The sequence below is a fragment of the Podarcis vaucheri genome (genome assembly GCF_965113315.1).
Source record: "Podarcis vaucheri genome assembly, chromosome: 4".
Lineage (NCBI taxonomy): Eukaryota > Metazoa > Chordata > Lepidosauria > Squamata > Lacertidae > Podarcis > Podarcis vaucheri.
The window spans coordinates 69,336,447-69,359,471 of record NC_138762.1 but is presented as its reverse complement, the minus strand read 5'-3'; the positions used below and the strand labels follow the sequence as shown (position 1 = coordinate 69,359,471).

The window sequence follows — 23,025 nt, the reverse complement described above, 5'->3', positions numbered from 1 at the left end:
AAAAAATGTTTTAAGCTAGCACCAAAAAAAGTGCAGTAAAAATGCTTATCTGATATCTATTGGCAGGGAATTCCAAAGTCGAGGTGCTTCCACACTGAAAGGTTGATTTCTTACAAGTGCAAAGCAAGTATCTTGTGGCACCTGTAACAGTGCCAGATACGCAGATTGAAATGGTTGTGCAGGCATATATTAGGTAAGGCAATCTGGCAAATAAACTGGCCCCAAGCTGTTAAGGGCTTTGTATACTAATAGCCTGGTACTTGGCATTCTCCACTGATTACTTACAGCTTCCAGGTCAAGCACAAGGGAAGCCCCTAATGATTGTCTTGCAGTAATCCAACTTGCACACTTGCTCTTGAGAATTTCCCAAATCCTTATTAGAAGAATTTCACAAATAGTATGCAAGCTTTTGAGTTCTCCAGATTCTGTCTTTAGGCAAGATGGTAAGCAGGGCAGAGGGCAGATTAAAAAAGAAACCTCCCAAAAAACCTTTTGCTGATGCTGAAGCAATGGCAGCTGCATCTGGTCTTCAGATGGAATAGGGGAGGAGATAGCAGACATTCAGATGAAGGTGCAGATTTCAGGATGCACTGAGGTCCTGCAGGGATCCAGAAGCATAACAACTGCTGAACTGCTGAACAACTGCTTCCCATCCCTGAAACCCCAAAAAGGAAAGAAGGAAAGGCTGTTACTTCCATCGTTAGGCAAAGCACCCAGGCTCTTTGATGGGTGGAAAAACAGAACCAAGAGACACTAGACAATCTTTATGTTACTAAAGGTAGATGTCAGTTTTAGACCATGTACCAGTTGATGTGCTAGGCACACTGTGCTGTGATATGTAGATTGGCCTAGTGAAGGTTCCTACTATGGCTACCTTTCTGTATTACTTTTTTGTATGACTTGTTTGTGAGAACATTCAAGCAAAGGCCTGAATTTATATACCCTCCTTCAAAACTTTCCATAGTTACACCCCATTGATGCAATGAATATTTATTAAGTATTAATGAAGATGAAGCGATTTAGAACTCATGGTAAAAAGTAGGGTTTTGGACATGTTTTCATTCTTAACAGAAGTGAGGCCATTTTTTGTTAATTGTACGCAGATAAATTTTGCTCTAGAGCAGGGGTTGTCAACCTGGTCCCTACCACCTACTAGTGGACATTTCAGGATTCTAGGTGGGCAGTAGGGAATTCTACGGCACAAGCTGAATCCTCCTTCCATCGAGCGCTGGTGGGTGGTAAGGAAATTTTACCATCCAGAAAGATGCATTAGTAGGTGGTAGGTATAAAAAGGTAGACTACCCCTGCTCTAGACAATGGCACTTTCACAGTATGAAAATGAGGGAAGGATTCTTTCCTTCATGAAATACAGCCCTTCTTTGGAATATAAAATAGTTGTCAAGTGGGCTTGATTCAATGAACCCAGTGAGGTAGCAGAAGCTAGCAAAAGGACTCCTGCACGTGCAACAGGACTCCCCCTCTTCTCCTCCTGTGCACCTCCATGCTTCCCTCAAGTCTACTCTGGAGGGTCGGGAGAACCCTCCCAATAGTGTTTGGGGAGAAGAGATTGTTCTGTCTGCCACATGCTTGCACTGATGAAACAATCATATTACCGGTAGCGTGTGTTGCATTCCACCTAGTATCTTATAATGAGATGCAGCATACATACACCATTTGAATGACATTGCCCATCAACTTGGGGGGGGGTCCCCTCAAATATTTTAGGTGGGGCTGAAGGGACCTCGACCTCATATGTAGGAGGTGCATTCATATAACACTTCACAGATCACACTTCACAGATCAAAACTTGCATGCTCCTCCATGCTCTTAACTGGATAAGATAAATATATTGCTTTCTTTCTGTTTCCATTCCCTGACACCAGTAGGGCAAAGAGCTGCCCATGCTTGGAAGGCAAGTGATTGTAAAAGTGTCACTGAGAACAGCCTCACCCAGTTTATAAGTTTCTGACCAAAACTTCAAGATATCTAGAGGGCACCAAGCTGGTTTTGGAAGACATTGGGTTGGGTTGATTTAAAGAGTCTGGTATCGTGGCGACGCTGCAGAGCACATCTGAGCCTTTTACACTGTGGAGCGTTCTTGAGCTTTCCTGCGCCAGTAACTTCCAATGCGATCTGCATAGTCTAACAGGTGTACATTAGCATTTAAAACGTTTAATGACTGGCTAATGAGGGAATGCTACAGTACAATAAAATGGCATATTTGAATCAGAAATGTTCTCGAGCATTTTAAGCACGAGAAACAAGCTTTCAAAAAGAAGAAAATAATTCAGATACGATTAATATGTGCCAGCAGGTAGAGTAATTATACGAAAAAAGGAAACTCACCTTTCAACACTCTCCTTGTGTCTGATTCATACTACCAACCATTTAGTAATGCTACTTTCTATGCCAAATCTAACATGGTCTTGTAAGTGGCTTGGAGACCTTTTCCTTGTGTAACAAGCAAATAATAAGTTCAAGTCGTCATCTTCAGTGGCAGTGGGAAGCTGTTTAAACCATCCACTTCCCTCAGATATGTTATGTGTAAATGATCCTATGGGAAACTTTTGGTCCAGATGTTGCTGAACTACAATTCTCATGGCCAATGGCCAGGGGTGACAGGAGTTGTAGTTCAGCAATATCTGGAGGGCCAAACTTCCCTTCACCCCTACTATAAACAAAGGATTCCCAGAACCCACACCAGTTTAGGAGCCTCACAAACATCTGTTGAATCTTGCCCCTTTAACATGTGACTCACATAGCTGGAGTTCCAACTGATTTCATCTGGTGATTGCTCCCATCATATCTCACTTCTACTTGACTTACTATTATCTCATTTAGCAGCTTTAGTAACTTCTATCCAAACTGCAGCCTGGACAATAAGCCAATCTCTCATACTTCTCTTTTAGAGTATGGCTGCATGCAGTTATTCCCCCCCCCTCTACTTTATTTGGGAAACTTTGCATATGGGGAAAAGAGTGGTGTATTTTGAAGGATTATATCTACAGCCTTAAGGGCCACAAGCTCCTCATTTATAAAATGAAAGAGGAAATCTTTCTTCAACATTTCTAACAAATTCATTGATCACCTACTCAGCTCCATTCCCTTTGGTGACCATGTAAGATGTTTGCATGTCTTTTCTCTCTGTCCTCAACAAAGAAGCACCTGCCCACATTTTTTGGCACATGGTGCTTCTTCCCAGTGCTCCACACTATATATATGTTGGCATGTCATTTTGCCACAAATAAGGCTGTCTTATTGTGATTTACAATTTTTACACACTATTCACTTTATTTCAGCTAGTTATAACAACACTTAGGTTTCCAAGCTGTGTACAATAGGATTACAAAAAGCATACAGTAGGTACAATTAATTCAAATTAATAATAATACTGTAATAAAAAAAACTACTGGCAAACCAACCTGTGTTTCAAATTAGTAGAAGGACATGATAAAAAAAATATGAAGTACATAAATGCCATAACACAGATGGACTAGGCACCATACAAAACACATTTGTTCTTTTCTAGGATGGCTTAAAACATCCAGATGTGCTTGAGGTCTCTTTTTCAATTGGGGATGATTTCTCAGCTTCAGTTACCCAGGGGTAAAAACAGCAAACTCCTTTGGGACTTCCATAATGAGGCATCAGAAAATACTCTTCTTTACTGCTCATTTTTTAAAAACATCTAATGAGGGGCCTCTGCTCTGCAATTGCTCTGGGGTGAATGTCAGCTTTGTACTTTGCATACTTCACTAGGACTGTATAATAAATAAAGATGCATAAAGTCAATCATGTTGTTCAAATCATAAACATGACAAATCCTGAGCAGACACTGTCACATTTACCTTAGTTTGCATCATTCCACGCCCCCAGCAGAAACATTGTTAATAGTGCTCCTATTCTGCAAAGCTGGATTCACAGAGATGAGTTTCTAGTAAGACTGAGAGATAAAGTGGGAACGGCAACAAAACGTTGCAGTGTTTTTCCATCTCCTTTGTAGGAGTGTTTCTGTCCATTGTTTTGAGCTTCCTTTGCCCGCCTTACAACAAGGAAAGAGCTCAGGCAGGGCATATTGCCACCACCTTCACACTGCACAACACCTTAGTGTCTAGATTATGAAAAGGAATGGTCTCATTCTGCTTTTGGACAGAACTCACTGGTAGCATGGTTTCTAGTACTGGGCAGCATACTGTCGTTAAAGATGAATATGGACAAACTGGATCATGGTCTGCAGAAGAGTGAGAAAGATGGTGAGAGGCCTGGAGGCCAAGTCCTAGGAGGAACGGTTGAAGAAGCTGGGCATGGAGTTAGCCTGGAGAAGAGATTCTTGATGATATGATATCCGCCTTCAAATATTTGAAAGGTTGTCACATAGATGGTTGGAGCAAATCTAGTTTCTGTTGCCCCAGAGGGGAGAATCCAAACCAATGGGTTCATGTTATAGAGAGGGGAAACTTAAAGAAAAGAGGAATAATTTTGTGAGCTGTTCAACAGTGGAAGAAGGTAGACTCTTTTTCACTAGAGATGTTTTATGAGAGCTGGCCACATATCTGGGATATTGGCCCAGATCTGGGATGCTGGATTTTCTAGGAGAGGCTAGGCTAAATGATACTGGAGATCCCCTCCATCTCTGTGCTTCTATGGGTACTGAAATGAATTACAGTGGCACAATTACTGGGAGAGGCAGGCTTTATGACAGTTGTGTGCCCTTACATCAGTAACTAGATTGACCAGTGAGCAGAAAACAGAGGCAATGGACCATTATCTTATCCTATTCATAGCCTAGTGAGGCCAAACCTGCTTCCCCGATAAACATATGGCCAGGCAGCCTGTGTCAGGGCTTATGGTACATTATGTGTGTTTCCAGAGCTCTCCCCTTCTTACTGAAGCTACCTGTGCAGAGGTTAGACAGGGGTTAAATCATTTCTATCTCACTGAATAAGCATGCTGGCCACTTTTAGTCCATGTTGCCTGCCACTGTTTTATACGTGAATCTGCCATGTCTAGGGAAAAGTACATAGGTGAATGGAAGAATGTTTTCCTTGCAGAGGGTCCCAGGTTTAGTCTCTCAAATCTCCCATTTGAAAGAAACTGTTAGCAGGTTTCTTCTGGGTAGCCACTGCTTGTCAAAGTAAACAATACTGAATGGGATGGCCACATGGTCAGCATAAGGCAAATCCCTGTGTTTTATGCCCAGGCTTTGCTTATTTCAAGACCCCTGAAATGCTGTCTTCCTCTCAACCAGCACATCTTGACTGAGTTGTCTGTATAGTGGTTAAGTTGTGCCTTAGCTACTTGATGTCATGAGCATTGACTTCATGCCCACTGACAACCCTGAGACTTTGCCATGTTAGTATTTGGCTCAGATCTTGTGGTTTCGTAGTAGTATATTATCAGCTATAGCAAGGAACAATAGAACTTGCAAAATCCCTCATGATAGTAACATAGGGAACTTCTTTCTACCAAGTCATGCCATTGGCCCATCTAGCTCAGGGGTTGCCAGTGTGGTGCCTTCCAAATGTTGTTGGTCTCCAACTCCCATCATTCCTACTGGCCATGCTACCTAGGACTTATGGGAGTTGCAGACCTAGAACTTCCAAGGACACCACGCTGTCTATTTTGACAAGAACCAGCTCTTCAGCTCTTCTTTCTCAGCTCTCTCTGAAGATGCTGGGAATTGATGCTGGCACCTTCTGCATACAAAGCCGATGATCTGCCCTTCCCCCTCTCCTCTTTGCTTTGTCTCTCTGCTGAGAAAGCTGAGTTGCTGGAGGCACCAGAGAGCATATTTGACACCTCACCCACCCATTGCAGTCTCTCTTACCCTTGGTGTCAGAATCATGTAACCCTATTACATATCACTCATGGCCCTCGTAGCAGAATTAGGAGAGTCTGCCTTCCTTTGGAAAAAGCCTTTTCTCTCTCTTATCCATTCCATTGTACAGAGTGAAATACTGCATTTTGAGCTCTGTTATGAATGCCTCGAGTGCAGCCTCAGTTTTACTTGGCAAATTAAACAACGCTGGTGAGAGTGACAGAAAACACTACATTATTTGCATGAAGCATTTTTTATCTCTCCAAAAACCGATGGTTGCAAATCCATTGTAGTAGCTAATGCCCACCTGGAAACTGGTAAGCAGCCATTATTAAACCATTTCACAAGGCAGAGGTGGGATTAAGGCAGCACGCCCAGTTCCCCTGCACTGGGCACCGAGTGGAGGTGGTGCCTTCTCGAAGCCTGGTCAGCACTTGCCCCAAGTTCTGGAAGGAGGCATGAGGGCTGTGACAGGGTCCTAAAGTCCTCTTTTCTCACTGCCAGAGCCCTAGAGCCTCCTTCCCAAAGCCTAAAGGTAAAGGCAAAGGGACCCCTGACCAATCGTGGCTGATTCTGGGGCTGCGGCGTTCATCTCGCTTTATTGGCCGAGGGAGCTGGTGTACAGCTTCCGGGTCATGTGGCCAGCATGACTAAGCCACTTCTGGCGAACCAGAGCAGCACACGGAAGCGCCGTTTATCTTCCCACAAGAGCGGTACCTATTTATCTACTTGCACTTTGATGTGCTTTCGAACTGCTAGGTTGGCAGGAGCAAGGACCGAGCAATGGGAGCTCACCCCGTTGCAGGGATTCAAACCACCGACCTTCTGATCAGCAAGTCCTAGACTCTGTGGTTTAACCTACAGTGCCACCTGCATCCCTTCCCAAAGCCTAGTGCCTCCCTTACACGGCTTTCAGAAGGCAGTACAAGGGCTGGGTGGGGGCCATCAAATTTTGACCTCACACAGGGTGCCAAATTACCAAGGTCCGCCCCTGCACAAGGGACCAGGATTATGCAATGTTCAGGCCCACACTTTAAAGCTCAGTGTCCAAGCACTCTTTCATTGCCCCAGAGCGTTCCCTGCAAGAACCCGCTCTCTGAGGCACAACAAACATCTAATTGGGTTTTCCTCAGATTGCTCTTTGCTCCAGTTCAACTTTTAAAAGCAGGTTTTGTGGGGAAAGCTGCAGAGCAAAAAAGGAGAGGGAGAGATCTTGGCACTATGCTTGGAAAGTGTGGAGGAAAGATAAATGTGGATAAGCCCCTGTTACATCAAGAGGGAGACCAGGCTTTCTGCTGGCTTTCCATGGGTGGGAGAGTTTGGATGTGGATTCAAACAGGCAACCTTCTTCCTGCAACCTAAAGTGGCTCCGTCCCAGGAGAATTCCACCACAGGCTTGTTCTGAATGTATACATCAGCCCACATGTGCATGGAAACATTTCTATGTAAGAAGAACTATTCTCTTTCCTCTGTTTAGCCACTGTCACCCACCCCACCCCTGAGGACTTTTGGACAAATGAGGCCGTACTATATATAGGGCCTTCAGTGCCAGACAGTGCTGTGACAGGGCTATTATTTCATGTTCTAGAGTGACAATGTGCCCCAAGTCACTCCTTCTGATGCAAAAGGACATGTGAAACTTACTGCTGTCTCAGTATTTGTGAGCTGCAGTTTTGGCAGGGGTTGCGGGGGGTGTATCTGATTACAATTCATCTCTTGGCGTCATGTTATTTTCATGCTGAGTCAATGGGTTTAAAGCTGGATAATAAACACACTGGACTAGGTCATTTATTTATAATTTACCCTGGCAACAGTTACAGTTAATGGCTTTTGTACTTTACCTTTCTGGCACTGGGAATCGGTTTTCCGTGGATTCCACCCCTACCCCCCGTTCAAACCCATTGCATGGCAATTTGCCAATACCATGGGGAGAAAAATTAATTACCGAAAATACTCAGTTAGAGAAAGGAAACATTCAACAGCAAGTAAACAACAGAATGAAAGGTGGGGGGAGCAGTTGTTGCATGGAAACAGCTTCTTAATGTGTGAAGAGGGGTGGTATGTAAAGTGCTTAGTAGAAACCCAAGAGATATCCATTTCATTTGTTGTCTAAAAATGCCAATGTTTGTATTGAAAATGGAACACTGAGCGCATATAATGGAGATCCGGAGAGATGGAGGTCTGATGAGACACAGTAGAGGAGCACCTTGTTTCTCACTCTTCCCCATGCACAAGTAAGCAATGGGTTGATCAGAGCAGTGCTTCACCCACTCACACCTTTGGAGAGGGATCACATTCACACCAGTCCATCACACATACAGGCCTCTTAGTGTAATATTACAGACCCTTCAAGACCCTTTCCCAGAGACGCCCCTGATTTAAAGAAGCCACCCCGGTTTCTGATTTGATCCCAGAATGTCCTACTTTTCCTTACTTGTCTCTATTTTCATTGGATAAATGTTGGAGGGTATGGAGTTATCCAGCCCCCGAGCCGTCTGAAGGCAATCCTGTATAGGGAAGTTTTTTAAATGCTTAATGTTTTGCTATGTATTTATATATGTTGGAAGCTGCATGGCTAGGGCAACCCATTAAGATGTGTGAGATATAAACAGTATGGGTAGTGATTTGTTTCTGAAGACTTGGTCATGTGAGGGTCTGTGTGTCCCTCAATTCATGTTCTTCATTGCATACTATAATGGTTGGGAGTTACTCGTGCGTAATCCTGCTCCGTTTGAGCATTAGATTGCCTGGTTAAACCCTCCGGACTGCACAGCCCATCTCAGCGTGGCTGCCCTTAGTCACTTGTAGAATCTGTCTGTGGGCGTTTCTTAAAGCGTTGCCAACATAAGAGTTGTTTGACGCCCAATCGTTTCCGCCTCTCACTGCACGGGAGTCTCCTGCGCAGGGTGGGTGTGGGCAGCGGGGTGCTTGGGCTCTCCTCGCTAACTTCCAACGAAGAGTCCTGGAGCCCCTGCACCTCCCTGTCCCGTTGCTCTCCTGGATCCCTGGTGTTACACTCATTCTCTTCCCCTTCTTCCCAGCTGAGTCTCCCTCTAACGCTGGGACCTTCCCCTGCAGAATCAGAGACCCTCTCCTTCTCCCGTGCCTCTGATGGCAGTTCCCTGGCACATACCATCAATGCAAGCCTTAATCTGTCCATTAATGCTACATGGGGAACACTCACCTGGCAACCAGCTGCTGCCTTTGCATTTTGTCTGCAAAGTCCCTTTTGTGAAAGCTCCTCCTCTACCTGCCTCTGATCTGATGTATCTGTAGGGCAGGTGGGTGTGGCTTGGCCAAAAGAAGCCCAATGGGAAAGTCTGGCAGACCTATGGACTGGAGGCTCCCCACTCCTCCACTTGTTGGTGGGTGGTATTGTTTTTGGCTACATAAGGGCTGACTGTCAGAGAACAGCCCACGTTGGACAAAAAGACTCCTTCCTGCATTGCAGGGGGCTGGATTAGATGGCCCTCGTGGTGTCTTCCAATTCTATGATTCTATCAACTGATATTGCTATTAGTATGCACAATGATTGCTCAGGAGATAAAACCCAGATTTTGTTGGCCTCTGGAAAAGCCCTGGCTTCCCCCCTGAAAATATTCTATTCTATTTCATTTGTTTTTACTTTCTACAAATGCAGAAAGCTGCCCAGTGATCAGGTTGTGTATATTATCTTTTCAGCTCTTGAAACTAGGATTCAGATTTTGCTTGTCACTGAAGAGATGGCAGGAGGTCTCTCAATGCTGATAGATTTCACATAGATACAGTACATCCCAGTGTCATGCGGGGATGTTTGTTAGTCTGAAAAGAATGCCATGCTGGCACAGTAGAAGGAGACTGTCTGTAAAGAAGCAGGAGGAATGGTAAGCCAGCTCAAGACAAAGAGGAGAGAAAGTGATCTGTCTTATTTGAGCGTGTCAAGAAACTACGGAGTGCCATAAATCTTACACACACTTGAGAACAAATTTTGATCCAATAATCTGTACAACCATATCCATTTTGTCTCTTTTGTTCTCTGGAGACAACCAAGTAATACAACACAAATAAATAAAAGAAGTATGGGAATTTGAACAGTGTTCAACATGGACATTGCCTCCCTCCTTTGTGTATCACACAACTGTAATTTAAAATTGTGTATAGATTTGGGACGGCATTCAACCAAAGTTAGAGGAGATTATACCTGCCCCATCAGCCCCACATAGAACACATTCTATTTATCAGGTCTTGAGGTTACCAGCGCATGATTCACCACAGCAGAGCTATCCCATCCAATAATAGCTGTAATGGGCACACCAGCTATAACTGGTAAAAGGCACTGCTAGCCACTGAGGCTGTTTGAATCCCAGATAACAGAGATTGAGCAATAATACATAATTAAATCTATTTTAAAAACAAAAAGACAAGCAACGTCACTGATAATTAAAATATCAGAATAGACTTAAAATACCAAGCCCACCTAATAAAAAGATTGGCTATTACAAGCAAATATTTTGCTTGAATGGTTTACATTGTGTAAAGTCTTTGGGAGGAATTCAGCGTGGCGCTAAGGAGATTGCTCTGTCAATGCAAGCCTTCCTGCTTGCCTGATGGAACTATCTCCCCTCTCCTCTTCCCATGTGCAGTTCTGGAGGTTCTTCTGACTCCTACCCAGAGTCAACTGGGGGGCAGGGGTGGGGTGGGGAGGAAGGCCTGTTTCACTAGCAGAGGTTTTTGCCTGAGCTTCAGCTAGTGGGACCCATTACAGTGTTACCTCGGGTTACAGACGCTTCAGGTTACAGACTCCACTAACCCAGAAATAGTACCTCAGGTTAAGAACTTTGCTTCAGGATGAGAACAGAAATCGTGCTCCGGCGGCACGGCAGCAGCAGGAGACCCCATTAGCTAAAGTGTTGCTTCAGGCTAAGAACAGTTTCAGGTTAAGAATAGACCTCCAGAACGAATTAAGTACTTAACCCGAGGTACCACTGTAGTTGAATCCGGCCCTGTGATTTTGTGCAGAAAACACCAAGATATTAAATTCCAACACATATCATAGAATCATAGAATTGTAAGGTTGGAAGGGACCCCAACTTTTTTCCATTTGAAGAGCTCTGGACCCAGAGACACTTGAGTCAAAAAAACTGCCCCCTACTCAAAGTCCTGCTGTGAAAGGGCTTGCCTTCAACTGACCAAAATCACTTAATGACATGATATCTAGCCTTGAGAATTGTGGTGAGTAATAGAAATAATTAAAATAAAACCAATTCTGATTTTCCATGTTTCAAGTTCGGCATGTTACATTTCAAGCCCAGTTCGATTTTCTTCCATGCCCTTCCTTTCCAATCCATCTCCATTGTTATCATTGCCCAGGCATTTAAGCAGCACAACTCTGTCTTCATTATGCCATTGTGGCACAGCAATTGGAAGCACTCAGTCCTTCCATTTGAGAGTTTGAATTAACTGGCATGTGTGAAAGCACAAAGTGCACTTCTTTTCTCTCTCCTGTCACATTAGTTGGAATGGGAAGCCATTAACTGGTGGACTCTGAGAACTGACGGCAAAAGCACAACGGGTGGTAGCAGTTTGCAGAGACAATGGCTGCGTGCTCTTTTATGAACCCATCCACTTGTTTTGTATTAATGTGGAAAGTTTACTTGCGGCCCATCGAGTGTGTAATCCATGTTAAGACACCAGAGGTTCCTTCATATATCTAAGTAAAATTAAGGATTAGTCAGGAAGTCTCCATTACCAAGTATGACAAATGAAAAAAGAGTTTGCTGCCCTATGTCTCCATCGGCTGCCCTTCCCAGTGCCCAATCCCAGCACAGCTCCTCGTCCACATGTGACTCTGCCGCTTCTTGTAAACCCACCATCATGCTTTGGGCATTATATTGTTGCCATTGCTTTTGCTGCCTTCTCAAGGCTGCCATGTTACACCCATACATTGCATTTACAGATAGGTAGCCGTGTTGGTCTGCCATAGTCAAAATAAAAAAATTCCTTCCAGTAGCACCTTAAAGACCAACTAAGTTAGTTCTTGGTATGAGCTTTTGTGTGCATGCACACTTGTATCCATGTATCTGAAGAAGTGTGCATGCACATGAAAGCTCATACCAAGAACTAACTTAGTTGGTCTTTAAGGTGCTACTGGAAGGAATTTTTTTATTTTGACCATACATTGCATGTGAAGGAAGTTGGGAGTATCTTGGGGAATATGGTGCTGGATGGGACAAAGGATCAGATTTTGTAGTGATTATGGTGGGGTGGGGGGATGTGACTATATATGCCTTTTAATTAGAAGACTCAGAACCAAACCCCCCAACTGGTCCATGGTATCTATTATGAGGAATCACTGGCAGTTGGATCCAACTAAAAGAGGATGGAACTATAGCTCAGTTGGATAGAGCATGGTGCTGTTAATGCCAAGGTTGCAGGTTTGATCCCCCTATGGGACAACTGTGTCTTCCTGCACTGCAGTGGGTTGGACAAGATGATCCTCAGGGTCCCTTCCAACTCTACAGTTCTATGATTCTATTGTTTCCTGTGATGTACATGGTCATCATTTTTCCCCAGGCTATAGAGTCTATCTGAGTTTTGAAGAAATTTTTTTAACCCTCTGCAAAACGCGTAAAGCAGGGACAATAGTGGTTGAGTGTACACACCACAATATCTTTATCATGCCACCTTCAATGGAAAAAAGTCATCAGACTTACCAGCATCAAAGAAATCAAATTCATCCTGCATAAGAATGATTAAGGCTGAGCTGAGTCTTGTAAATGAAGATTTTCCATAATGCCAAAAAGCACTTTCCCTTTTTGTGATTTGGGAATCACAATAAAAGGGGACAAAACTGTTCTCAAATGCAGTGTGAGGGTGATCATTGATCCGACACAGTCAGGTCATGTTCAAGGCAATATTACACTAATTGTCAGAGTCTTCTTCTCACTTTCATTCCCATCATCACCATCTGTTTACTTGTATGTTGCTTTCCTGTGCCTGAAGTGGCCAACATCAAGCAATCAACAATAAATATAACAATTCCAAAAACAATTTAAAATAACCATAGTGTCAATAATTGGAGGGAAATGCAGCATTATTTAAAGCAGTACAAATAAGCTAACCTAATTTAATTTAACAGCTAATAATAATAATAATAATAATAATAATAATAATAATAATAAATATTTATACCCCACCCAGCTTAAAATGAAACAGTTGCATTCGGTCAACATGTGATAAGGAAGCAAGATTTCCCCAGGTTCCATGTTTCAGTGGGTCTTGCTCTTGACTTTCATATGTTCAGTGGAAGATGAAATTGGGGCAATATTTGCATACAGTTATAACTGAGTTTCTTCCAATTGACCAGGAACTCTGGGAATTCAGGGAGTAGTTTCTACCAAATGTGTAGAGATTAGATCATGGGGCAGCAGATGCAAAAGCTTAGGACAAGGTCAGAGGGGCATGCTTAGCTTCCCAATCATTTATAGAAGGGTGTGGAAACAAAGGTGAGAACAGGGCTAAACCAAACACCTTTCACAATGCTGAGCTGCTTTTCCTGTGCTAGTAGTGAATCTATGCATAAACTAATCAGGTGTTCAGTCAGAGCCTTATTTTCTTAATGACTTCCGGCCCTACAGAGTGAAGGGGAAACTAGATGTAGGTCTATAGCTATTGTTGGGTGAGTGGCTTTAAACCATATGTTTCGGGGTCACCTGGGTGTGAGGAATTAATATTTGTAATGCCTAATTTTAAATAAGGCACCATGGAAGGAAAATGTGTCATCTCTGGCCTTGGTGTGGATGCTGTATGTGGCTGGGAATCCACAATGTTTGTGACACAAAGACTTGTGAGTACTTCTTCTCAGCAGACTGGCTAGGATTGCACTGTAAGCCACTGTGCTCTCTAAGGCTTTAATCCCCAGACCTCGTTATTCACATACCATTCTTAGGAGGCTTTTGTTTTTGCCTTGAGCAGACGTTTCCTTCCATTAGAAGTTCTGTCCTATTCTCACGCCACCTTTCTAACCCTTATTAAATTCAACAAAGAGCCGTGCCACTAAAGCAGCACTTAACACTTCTCCTGAGCCTGAACTGCTGAAATTTGCAAACCTCAAGGTGGCTTTGATAGCAGCTATTTGAGGTGAAACAGCTCTGTTTGTCCTTCATGTTATGATACTTTTTGATCTAATTGGGAGGTTGCACTGAGAAGCTCTGAGTGTTTTTTTCCTGAACAGAAGGGAAGGCTTTATAGTAAGCTACCTAGTACTGAGATTACTCCAATGATATTCAGAAATTGTTCCTTTAATTAGAAAGTACCAGTGCCACATTATTATTATTGTTTTGCATCCTATTGACAATAGTTCAAAGCGGGTTAAAATAAACCAGCATCTCATTTTATCATCCCAACAATTTATTTTATGCTGAGAGGCTGCTCCATAAATTAACAAGGATTTGAACCTGTTTTGTTCACATCCCATCCCATCTCATTTTCATTTTATATTTTATTTCATACCTGATATTTATACCACCTTTTAGGGTGCAGTTGCCCCTTCAAGGGGATGTACAAAATTACAGGAAGATATAGCCTCATTCTCCATGAATTGGTTTGAAGTCATCCATGACCATGCACTATGTTAAGAGGTACTTCCTTTTATCAGTCCCTAGTTGTAGTATTATGAGAGAGGGAGAAAAAAATTTCTACACCATACATCTACTCCCTTATCATGTTCTCCTTCTCATCGTTTTTCCTTCATAAGTAAACAGCTGCAAACATTGTTTTAACATGAGAAATGCATTTTCTTAGTGGACGTTGCTTACAAAATTGTGTATATTAGTCAAAACTGCATACAAAAATGTGCGTGTTGGGAGAAATTCACACTGAATTTCTGAGAAAGCTTCATAGATTTATTTATTTTTTACAGGAAATTTCAAGTTGCTGTTGAAATGTGGGAAACTGAATTTTAGATTCAATTTTAGAACCAAAATTGACAGTTTCTTCTATCCCTGTGCATACACATGGTCATTGAACATGTACAACTTCTCTTTATGGACCATTTAAGAGTGATGCAATACTACATAATATATATTCAAAGCACTCATTAAGTACATGTTTATGCCTGAATAAGATTCCTGGAGCCGGTTTATGTCTTCCTGTGTCATACAGAGGAATCTGGAAACAGCCTCCGTGCAATTGTTTTTCAATGCCATCACAGAGCCATGTAGCACCGCTCATAACATAAACCTTCAGCCTGATTGGAGAGCACCAGCTGCTGTAAGAATCCCCTTATATTATATGTTACGGCAAGTGGCATGGAAAATCCATAGCATGGATGCGGTTTCCAACTTTCTCTGTGTGATGGAGCTAGCACCGAGCTCCGCATTACTGATATGCATTAGCAATTTGGCCATGCAGCAAGGTGAAGCAACTTGCTTCAGGCAAGATGGGAGAGATGAAGGCAGGAATTGATGTCTCAGTGATGGGAGTGAGACTTAGAAAATTATTGTCCCTGGTGGGGGAGAAGGGGTGTCATTTAGGTTCCGCTTCAAACAGCAAAATATCTACAGCTGGCACGGATTCTAAGTAGGACACGAGGAGATAGTAGCTCTTCTGTGTTGCTTAATCGGCAATAATCAGGTATGATCTGATTTTCCATTGCAATTGTGCTTTGTATATCAGCCTTCCAAAAACTCTTAGCAGCTGCAATAGCAGCTGTAACATGCTATAAGGTGTCCAGTTTGGGTAGCTTTAAAAGGCGTTACACACATTCTGGCAGGAAATTCATTCAAGGCTATCAATGGATATTGGCTATATATTGCCTCCAATATCAGAGGCAGGATGCATCTGAACCACTTGCTGGGGGTTGTGATCAGAACTTCCCATAGGCATCTGGATGACCACCCTGAGAACAGAATATTGGGCTAGATAGGCCTTTAGTCTAACCAAGCTGGGCTTTTATGTTCATATGTCATTGGCCTCCATAAACTCTTCACTCTGCAAGGCAGGGACCACCAACCTCGTTAGGTCTGCAGGCTCATTTGGAATGTGGAGCAAGTAAAGTGAGCATCACCCACTCTGGTTACTTCTCTCCTCCCTTCTCCTAGATCACCCCAAGACACAGAAAGAGAACATGTTCTATCCATCTATCATCTATCTATCTATCTTTCTATCTATCTATCTATCATCTATCTATCTATCTATCTGTCTGTCTGTCTATCTATCTATCATCTATCTATCTATCTATCTATCTATCTATCTATCTATCTATCTAATCTATCTATCTCTCCACTTTACTAAGAAATCAAGGTAAAAGACAGATCCACTAGAATTAAATGGTGCGTTCACAGACCATAGAGCTGAAAGAGGAAGCGAGAAAGAGTGGCACTCTTTCAATTTCCTTCTTCAACTCTACATTCTTCTCAGTGGATGAAAACAGAACCATTCTCACCACCTCATGACCAAAAGAGCAGTGAGGGAGGGATAGCTCAGAGGGTTCATGAACACCAGGGAGAAGACCTCAGTGGTGCCATGTTGGTGATCCCCACACAAGGTACAGTTCACTGGAAGTATCCCAACATACATGACATTGCGTCATGCTTTGGTGGGTGGTGCTGTGGTCTAAATCACTGAGCCTCTTGAGCTTGCCGATCAGAAGGTCGGTGGTTCGAATCCCCACAACAGGGTAAGCTCCTGTTGCTCTGACCCAGCTCCTGCCAACCTAGCAGTTCAAAAGCACACCAGTGCTAGTAGATAAATAGGTACCGCTGTGGCGGGAAGGTAAATGGCATTTCTGTGTGCCCTGGTTTCTGTCACGGTGTTCCATTGTGCCAGAAGCAGTTTGGTAATGCTGGCCACATGACCCGGAAAGCTGTCTGTGGACAAACGCCCGCTCCCTTGGCCTGAAAGCAAGATGCACGCCACAACCCCATAGTCACCTTTGACTGAACTTAAATGTGCAGGGGTCCTTTACCTTACCTTAATAGGCAAGGGCAGCTTTTGGAGGATGTGTCCACAGTGAGAAGCAAAATCAACATTTGCCCCCACAATCATGTCCCACTGGGTATATATGCTATGCTATTTATACCCTAGATAAAGAATTTAAGAAGATAAGAGTTTGTGCTTGATAAAGCAGAATAATAATTTTAGACCTTATTTGATTTTTCCAAGAAACTGCATAATCATAAAATAATACCATACAATCACTACATTTTAGGTCCTAGAGGTTTTTTTTTTAACTAGTTCTCTTTTTAATGGTTGCTCAAAATTGCTGTCAATGAATAGTAATATTGACCAAAAAGAATTTATGTCAAAGCCCAGCTTTTAAGTCTTTTTAAGTTCCATTTATTTCAAAATACTGCAAGATGATTAAGGTTTCTCAACAGATATCTTACATAGGGCCCTTTATATTTTTGACACACAGCATCTAAGAAGCAGAATAATGTCCCAAAACTTCCACACAGAATGACAGCATAAAAGGAAGGAAAAAAACTAACTTCAATGGGAAGGTTACCTTTGATTTGTACTTGTAGCAGTTTGGAGGCTTTGTCATATACATGATTCCTTTTTTTTGGATTCTTGTGATCATCTCATTCTGTCTTTCACATTCTGAGTTTCTTTATCATTTAGTTGGGATACTGGCTGGTTGTATCAAAGTTCCTAAAATGCCATTTTAATTATTGCCATAAGGCCAATAAGGAGGCATTGGTTTCCTCTGAAGGCTATAAAAACACAGAACAATAATATTTTGCTCTATGATTTCATTCTTGGTGCTTTCACCAAGTAGAGGAATAGTAGAGGAAAGGGGTGTAGCTGCATTCTCTATATTTTACAAGTTAATGTTTAGTAGGCTTATTCTGGTGGCTGGACTTAGATATTTAAAAGTGTCACAGGTGCCAGCATAGAAAATGGATGCCACAAGCAACAAGAATAAAAATATATATGTGATTCTACTTCTTACTGCTGAGTACCATTACATATAAAAAAGCACTGGGAGACCCCTCCCCCCCCAAAAACCCCCCCTTGTATTTCACACAAGAACCTACAACAAAGTATGGCAGCCACTGAAGGCATGAGAACTTCCCAGTGAATTGTGAATCAAATTACCAAAGCAAGTTAGAGCCTGAAGTCAATAGGGATAGGGCTTCAACGCACACAGTAGGTTGACATCAGCAAAATGTGGGTAACTGGACACTAAATGCTTTCAATTTATAAAGCACCGCAGAGCTTCTAGAAGAATAGATTAGTAAGCAAGTTTCTGGAGAAGGCAGATGCAAGAAAAGGCTAATCCTAGCTACAGGATCTTTAGCAAGGTTTTGCTGATTCAGAACTCAACTACGAGAAGGTATTTTGTTTTGGTTTGGAAGAAATGAGGACGCTTTGGTGTTTTTTAATGCACTGTAAGCCACCCAGAGTAGCTGGGGAAACCCAGCCAGATGGGTAGGGAATAAATAATAAAATCATGATTATGGAAAACTAAATCCAGGGCAGGGCTACACTCAAAATGGATTTTTCTGTCATGGGGTGGCTCCCATGATGAATCTGGGGAATTATAATTCTGTGAAGACAGTAGGTGCCACAGTGCATATCCACACAGTATGGGCTGGATTCAACAACATATTTGTGCTAGTTGGGGGCAGTGTAAGAGGTTCCACGTGCACAATGGGCCTTTCACCCTTCTCCTCTCCCCACTTGCCCCTCCAAAAAGTTGACTTGCAGGGGGTTAGAAGAAGAGAAGAGGGCAAATTCTTCCATCAGGCAGGCAGAAATGTTTATGTGGATGAAGCATACCCCTTAGTGCTCCTTTTAATTCCACCCTATATATTTAAAACCAGGGATCCATGAACCAACTCATTATTTCCTTATGTGCCATTAAAGCTATGTTCTTATATTAGGCCACTTTTTAAACGAAGTAATTACCAGCACTATGGCCTTGCCTCATTATACAGTATATTTCTTCCTGAAGGCTTCTGCCAGCTTAAAAATGTTTCATTGACATTATTACTGAGGTGTAAAAGTTAAAAATTTGCAGCTGCAATAATACCTCCAGCACAAATTGGTATAGCTCCACCGGATAGAGATAATTGCTTAGCCTTGTTGGGAACTCACAGGTCACCTGACCTGTAAAATAAGATCTGCTTCAACAGAACCCATTCATTGCTATTAAAATGTAGTTTGAAGTTACACCTGGCTGCTGACAAGCCTACTGCTTTCCCAGAATGCCACAGTGCTGAGAATGTGGCCGCCAACTTATTCAGCTGAGGCACTCTCTAAACCAGATCTGCGCCAGGCCTGAAATAAAGAGCTCAGCTCCGTTTGCTAGTGGCTTTCTTCCTGTCAATCTACACTTGTGGTGCTTTGTGAACACAGTCCACTGGGCAGCTGCATTTACAATTACAAATACTGTGAAATATTCAGTACTTTAACAATGTGAATGACAAAATGGTAACAATGGGACAGTTTGCATTATTCAGTCACATGACGATTGATCGATTGATAAGAGTTTTTTGCTCTAGAAAGCATGATATGTAAATGTTGAGCCTGAGATATATTTCATAAATCTGAAAGCATTTATTAGCTAGTACATAAAATCACCTTGGCTAACAATGTCTAATTTTATGAGGAAAGGCCATAGTGGTTTCACACCTTAGTGTCGAGTAGCCCTATTGCACTCACTGTGTCAGCTTATGAATGAAAGTTTCCATGACTGCTCCCAGGATGAGGACTGATGAGGCTGTCATGCAATCTGCATCATGCCTTGCTGTCTAGTAAAAATCAATGTTGCATTAGTGGAGACTGTAGACAGAACTATTTTGTGCAGTGTGTTGCTATAATCTTTTGTCTCAAACTTTAATGTTTAAATGAAATGGATCTGAGGCAAACAAGCGACCAATGACAAGTGATGGACAGATCCTCTTTGTTTCTTTCTTTCAAACATGTTAAACAAACATTTTAACAATTATTTGCATATATGAACATCTGTGTACTGCCATTCCTTCAGTATCCCAAGAAAGTTTGCAACACATAAATACCAGTACAATAAAATAGTCCATTACAATCCAATAAAAATCCAGCCATCACCACAGTAGCCAGGGAATTCTCTGTGGCTAAATTATGAGTAATAAATTCTTCAATTTATTATTTCTAGACCACCCATTATCCATGCAGTGAGGCATGAATAACATTAAACGCAGCACCAAAAATGATACGATAGAATACATAAGGCAAACAATTATTATAAAAAGAAAACAATAACCAGATCAGACTAAAATACCAACTGTAAAATGTGCCTGGGGGCAAGTAGATAAGTGTTGACCTGGTGCTGAAACAATCATAAAATTGGTGTCGGTTGAGCTCCTATGGAGGGCATTTGAGGAAACAGGGTGCCACTACAGAAAAGGCTCTGGTATTGTGCTGTATTTTTGTACTTTTGTCTTTCCAGGCTGTGGTGCTTTATGGCTTACATCTTTTATTTGTTATTTTCTTTATTTCTGTTACATTTGCACTTTTAAAACAAAACAATAAAATAATATATATATGAATGCAAAGGCCCTGCCCCTTGTAGATGTCCAAATTTGTAGTAGAAGAGTCAGCAGTCAGTTTAGCCCCCTCACTCCATCATGTTTTCTCTTTAAATAAATCATCTCTCAAAGAATCCAAATATTAAAATATTTCAGTTGATTTTTTGGCTGAGGAGTGTGTGAAAAGCAACCGAAGAATCTGTTCCACAGGTCTTTTCTGTGCCGTATACCAGATAATGTAAGAGTTCCTTTGGGAATTTTGGACTGCATGCAGATTTAATAGTTTTCTAAGTCTTTTGCAGTAAGAAAAGCAAATAGTTTCATGGCGCCTTGTGTGGACTACAGTCCATTTCAACAGATGCATGAAGGTGTAGTCCTAAATTGGCAGGCATCAGTACCCATCATTTGCAGGAGTAAGACAGAGAGACGCAAGGGCAGAGGGAAATGAAATATCTAAAAATCAGACAGTGACCATGACATAAAAGCATTATAATTACAGTGGCATTCAACAAAATATTTAACACAGGCATTTTGGCAGCAGTGTGCTAATTAACACACTTGTTAGAGAGTAACTACTATTTGTGTTACAGGAGCTCAGCTGATAAACACATTTCAAAATCAAAGAAACTGTCATGGGTACCACAAAAAATACATTTCACAGGGGGGAAAAACTGGTGATCCTCAAAATACTTTGAGGATCAAAATACCTAGATTAAACACTTACACCCCTGAAAAAACCCAAAGAAAACAAAGACAAAAAAGCAGTCAACCTCCTCAAACAACCTGCAAAAACCCACCATGTGACAAATTGGGAGGGGGCCTTGGTAGGCGTGAAGGATAGTGCCTTATAGCACCATAACACCCATGTTGGGGACTCCATAGATCACCTAGATCCGGAAAATGAATCTGTGAATGTTATTTAATCGATATAAATATTGTTCATTGCTGAGTTTCACCTTTTGCTTATTTTCAGCAGTCACTGTTCCAGATTTTGTTTTATTATTTTATTTTGTTTTTTTAAAAAATAGATTCTGGTGGAGCAGAACTTTGCTATGATATATATTGCAACATTTTTATTGCATTCCACAGGTCCTCCAGTAAACGTTACTTGCAATATTTTTATCAACAGTTTTGGATCTGTCACAGAAACCACCATGGTAAGTGTGGCAATGCCACTGGCAAAGAAACAACACTCCTTAATCTATGTCATAAACACAAACTGTCAATTTTTTTTTCTATTTATTGTTCAACTTGCAGGTCCTCCTGTAAATGTTACCTGCAACATATTTATCAACAGCTTTGGTTCAATAGCAGAAACTACAATGGTGAGTGGGGAAAACCATTGAAGCCATCTTGTGAAGGGGGTGATGTGCTCTGGATCTGGGGAATTCTAGATGTAGGGGCTGCACGTTTAAGGGAAACTCAACATGTACACTGTCAGCCTTAGGACAATTATAGAGTCTAATTCTTAGAAATAATTTATATAGCAATATAGGATTTTATTTTTAAAATTATTTTTATTTATTGAATTTATACACGGCCCTACACCCAGAGGTCTCGTGGTGTAAACTCTAAACATGAGAAGCAGCAGAAATAATGGTTATTACTTAGATCAGTGATGGCCACATTTGAGGGCAGATGTTCCACAAGTCAAGCCCATCTCATACACACACACACACACAGAGAGAGAGAGAGAGAGAGAGAGAGAGAGAGAGGTACCTCCGTTTTCGAACATCTCGGAAGTCAAGCATTTCAGTTTTTGAACGCCGTAAACCCGGAAGTAACAGCTTCAGTTTTCAAATGCTTTTCAGAAGTCAAACATGCCAGTGAAGTCGAATGGTCTTCTGGAACAGATTATGTTCAAAAACCAAGGTACCACTGTATATGTATTTCCCATCAAATGAGGTGGAAAATAAGTTGCAGCACAACATTGACTCTTTGCTAGTCTTTGCTGTTCTTCTAATGTTGAGCTCCGGCTCCCATCAGCCCCAAGTAGTATGGCCAATTGTCAGGGGAGATGGGAATTGTTTGGGAGTCCAAAAACTTCCACAAAGTTGGGGCAGACTGCTCTGTTCTACACCCATCCAGGCACAAGCATCTTCCTGGCACTGCCCAGATGTGCACAGACTCCCATTGCTGATGCCAGTGGTGGAACACACACTCCTTATTCAGGTTAGCCATCAAGAACTTGAGTGTAGATTGTATGGAAATCAAGTTTATTTCTCTGAAGAGTAAATGGCAAGGCACCATCACAGAATCTAGAACCCAAAGCCAAATTTAGCTTATATTGAGCCCAATATTCAATAGGACCATTAGAGTTATATTCAAGCCAGACTGATGAAGAATGCAGAAGAATCACCACCCAACTTGCAGGGTTCCCTCCCTTCCCCTCCCTCTCTCTATGATGTTTAAGTCCTCTTGTTGGCAGCCACCATCACACACACCCCACACCACCTGATGGCTGTGGAAGTCAGAAGTTTTCTGGAGGCCAAATGACAGCTTAATCCAGCCGTCACAGAAAGGAGCTCCTTCTCACTGAGCTGTTTCCAGTGTTACTCATACTCAGAGTAGACCAGATGAAATTAATGGACATGACTAAATTTCATTGGATTGACTCTGAGTAAAATGGAATTGAATACAGTTCAGTCTTTGCTCCCCCCCCCTTTTTTTAAAAAAGCCAGTTCAAATATGGCTGCCCCAGCACCACACTGAAGC

General features: G+C 42.0%; 1 protein-coding gene across 13 annotated transcripts in view; it reads left to right on the top strand.

Annotated features, from left to right (window-relative positions):
* The window catches only part of GLRA2 (glycine receptor alpha 2), a 123,211-nt gene that overhangs the window by 6,210 nt on the left and 93,976 nt on the right, over positions 1–23,025 (top strand). For 5 of the 13 annotated variants that reach the window (XM_082221070.1, XM_082221066.1, XM_082221061.1 and 2 more), the window contains exons 3-4: positions 21,339–21,467; positions 21,568–21,635. In XM_082221070.1, the coding sequence (XP_082077196.1) occupies positions 21,339–21,467; positions 21,568–21,635 (197 nt within the window). The remainder of the gene's footprint in view (positions 1–21,338; positions 21,468–21,567; positions 21,636–23,025) is intronic. The other 8 variants (XM_082221069.1, XM_082221072.1, XM_082221068.1 and 5 more) reach the window with 6 other exon arrangements.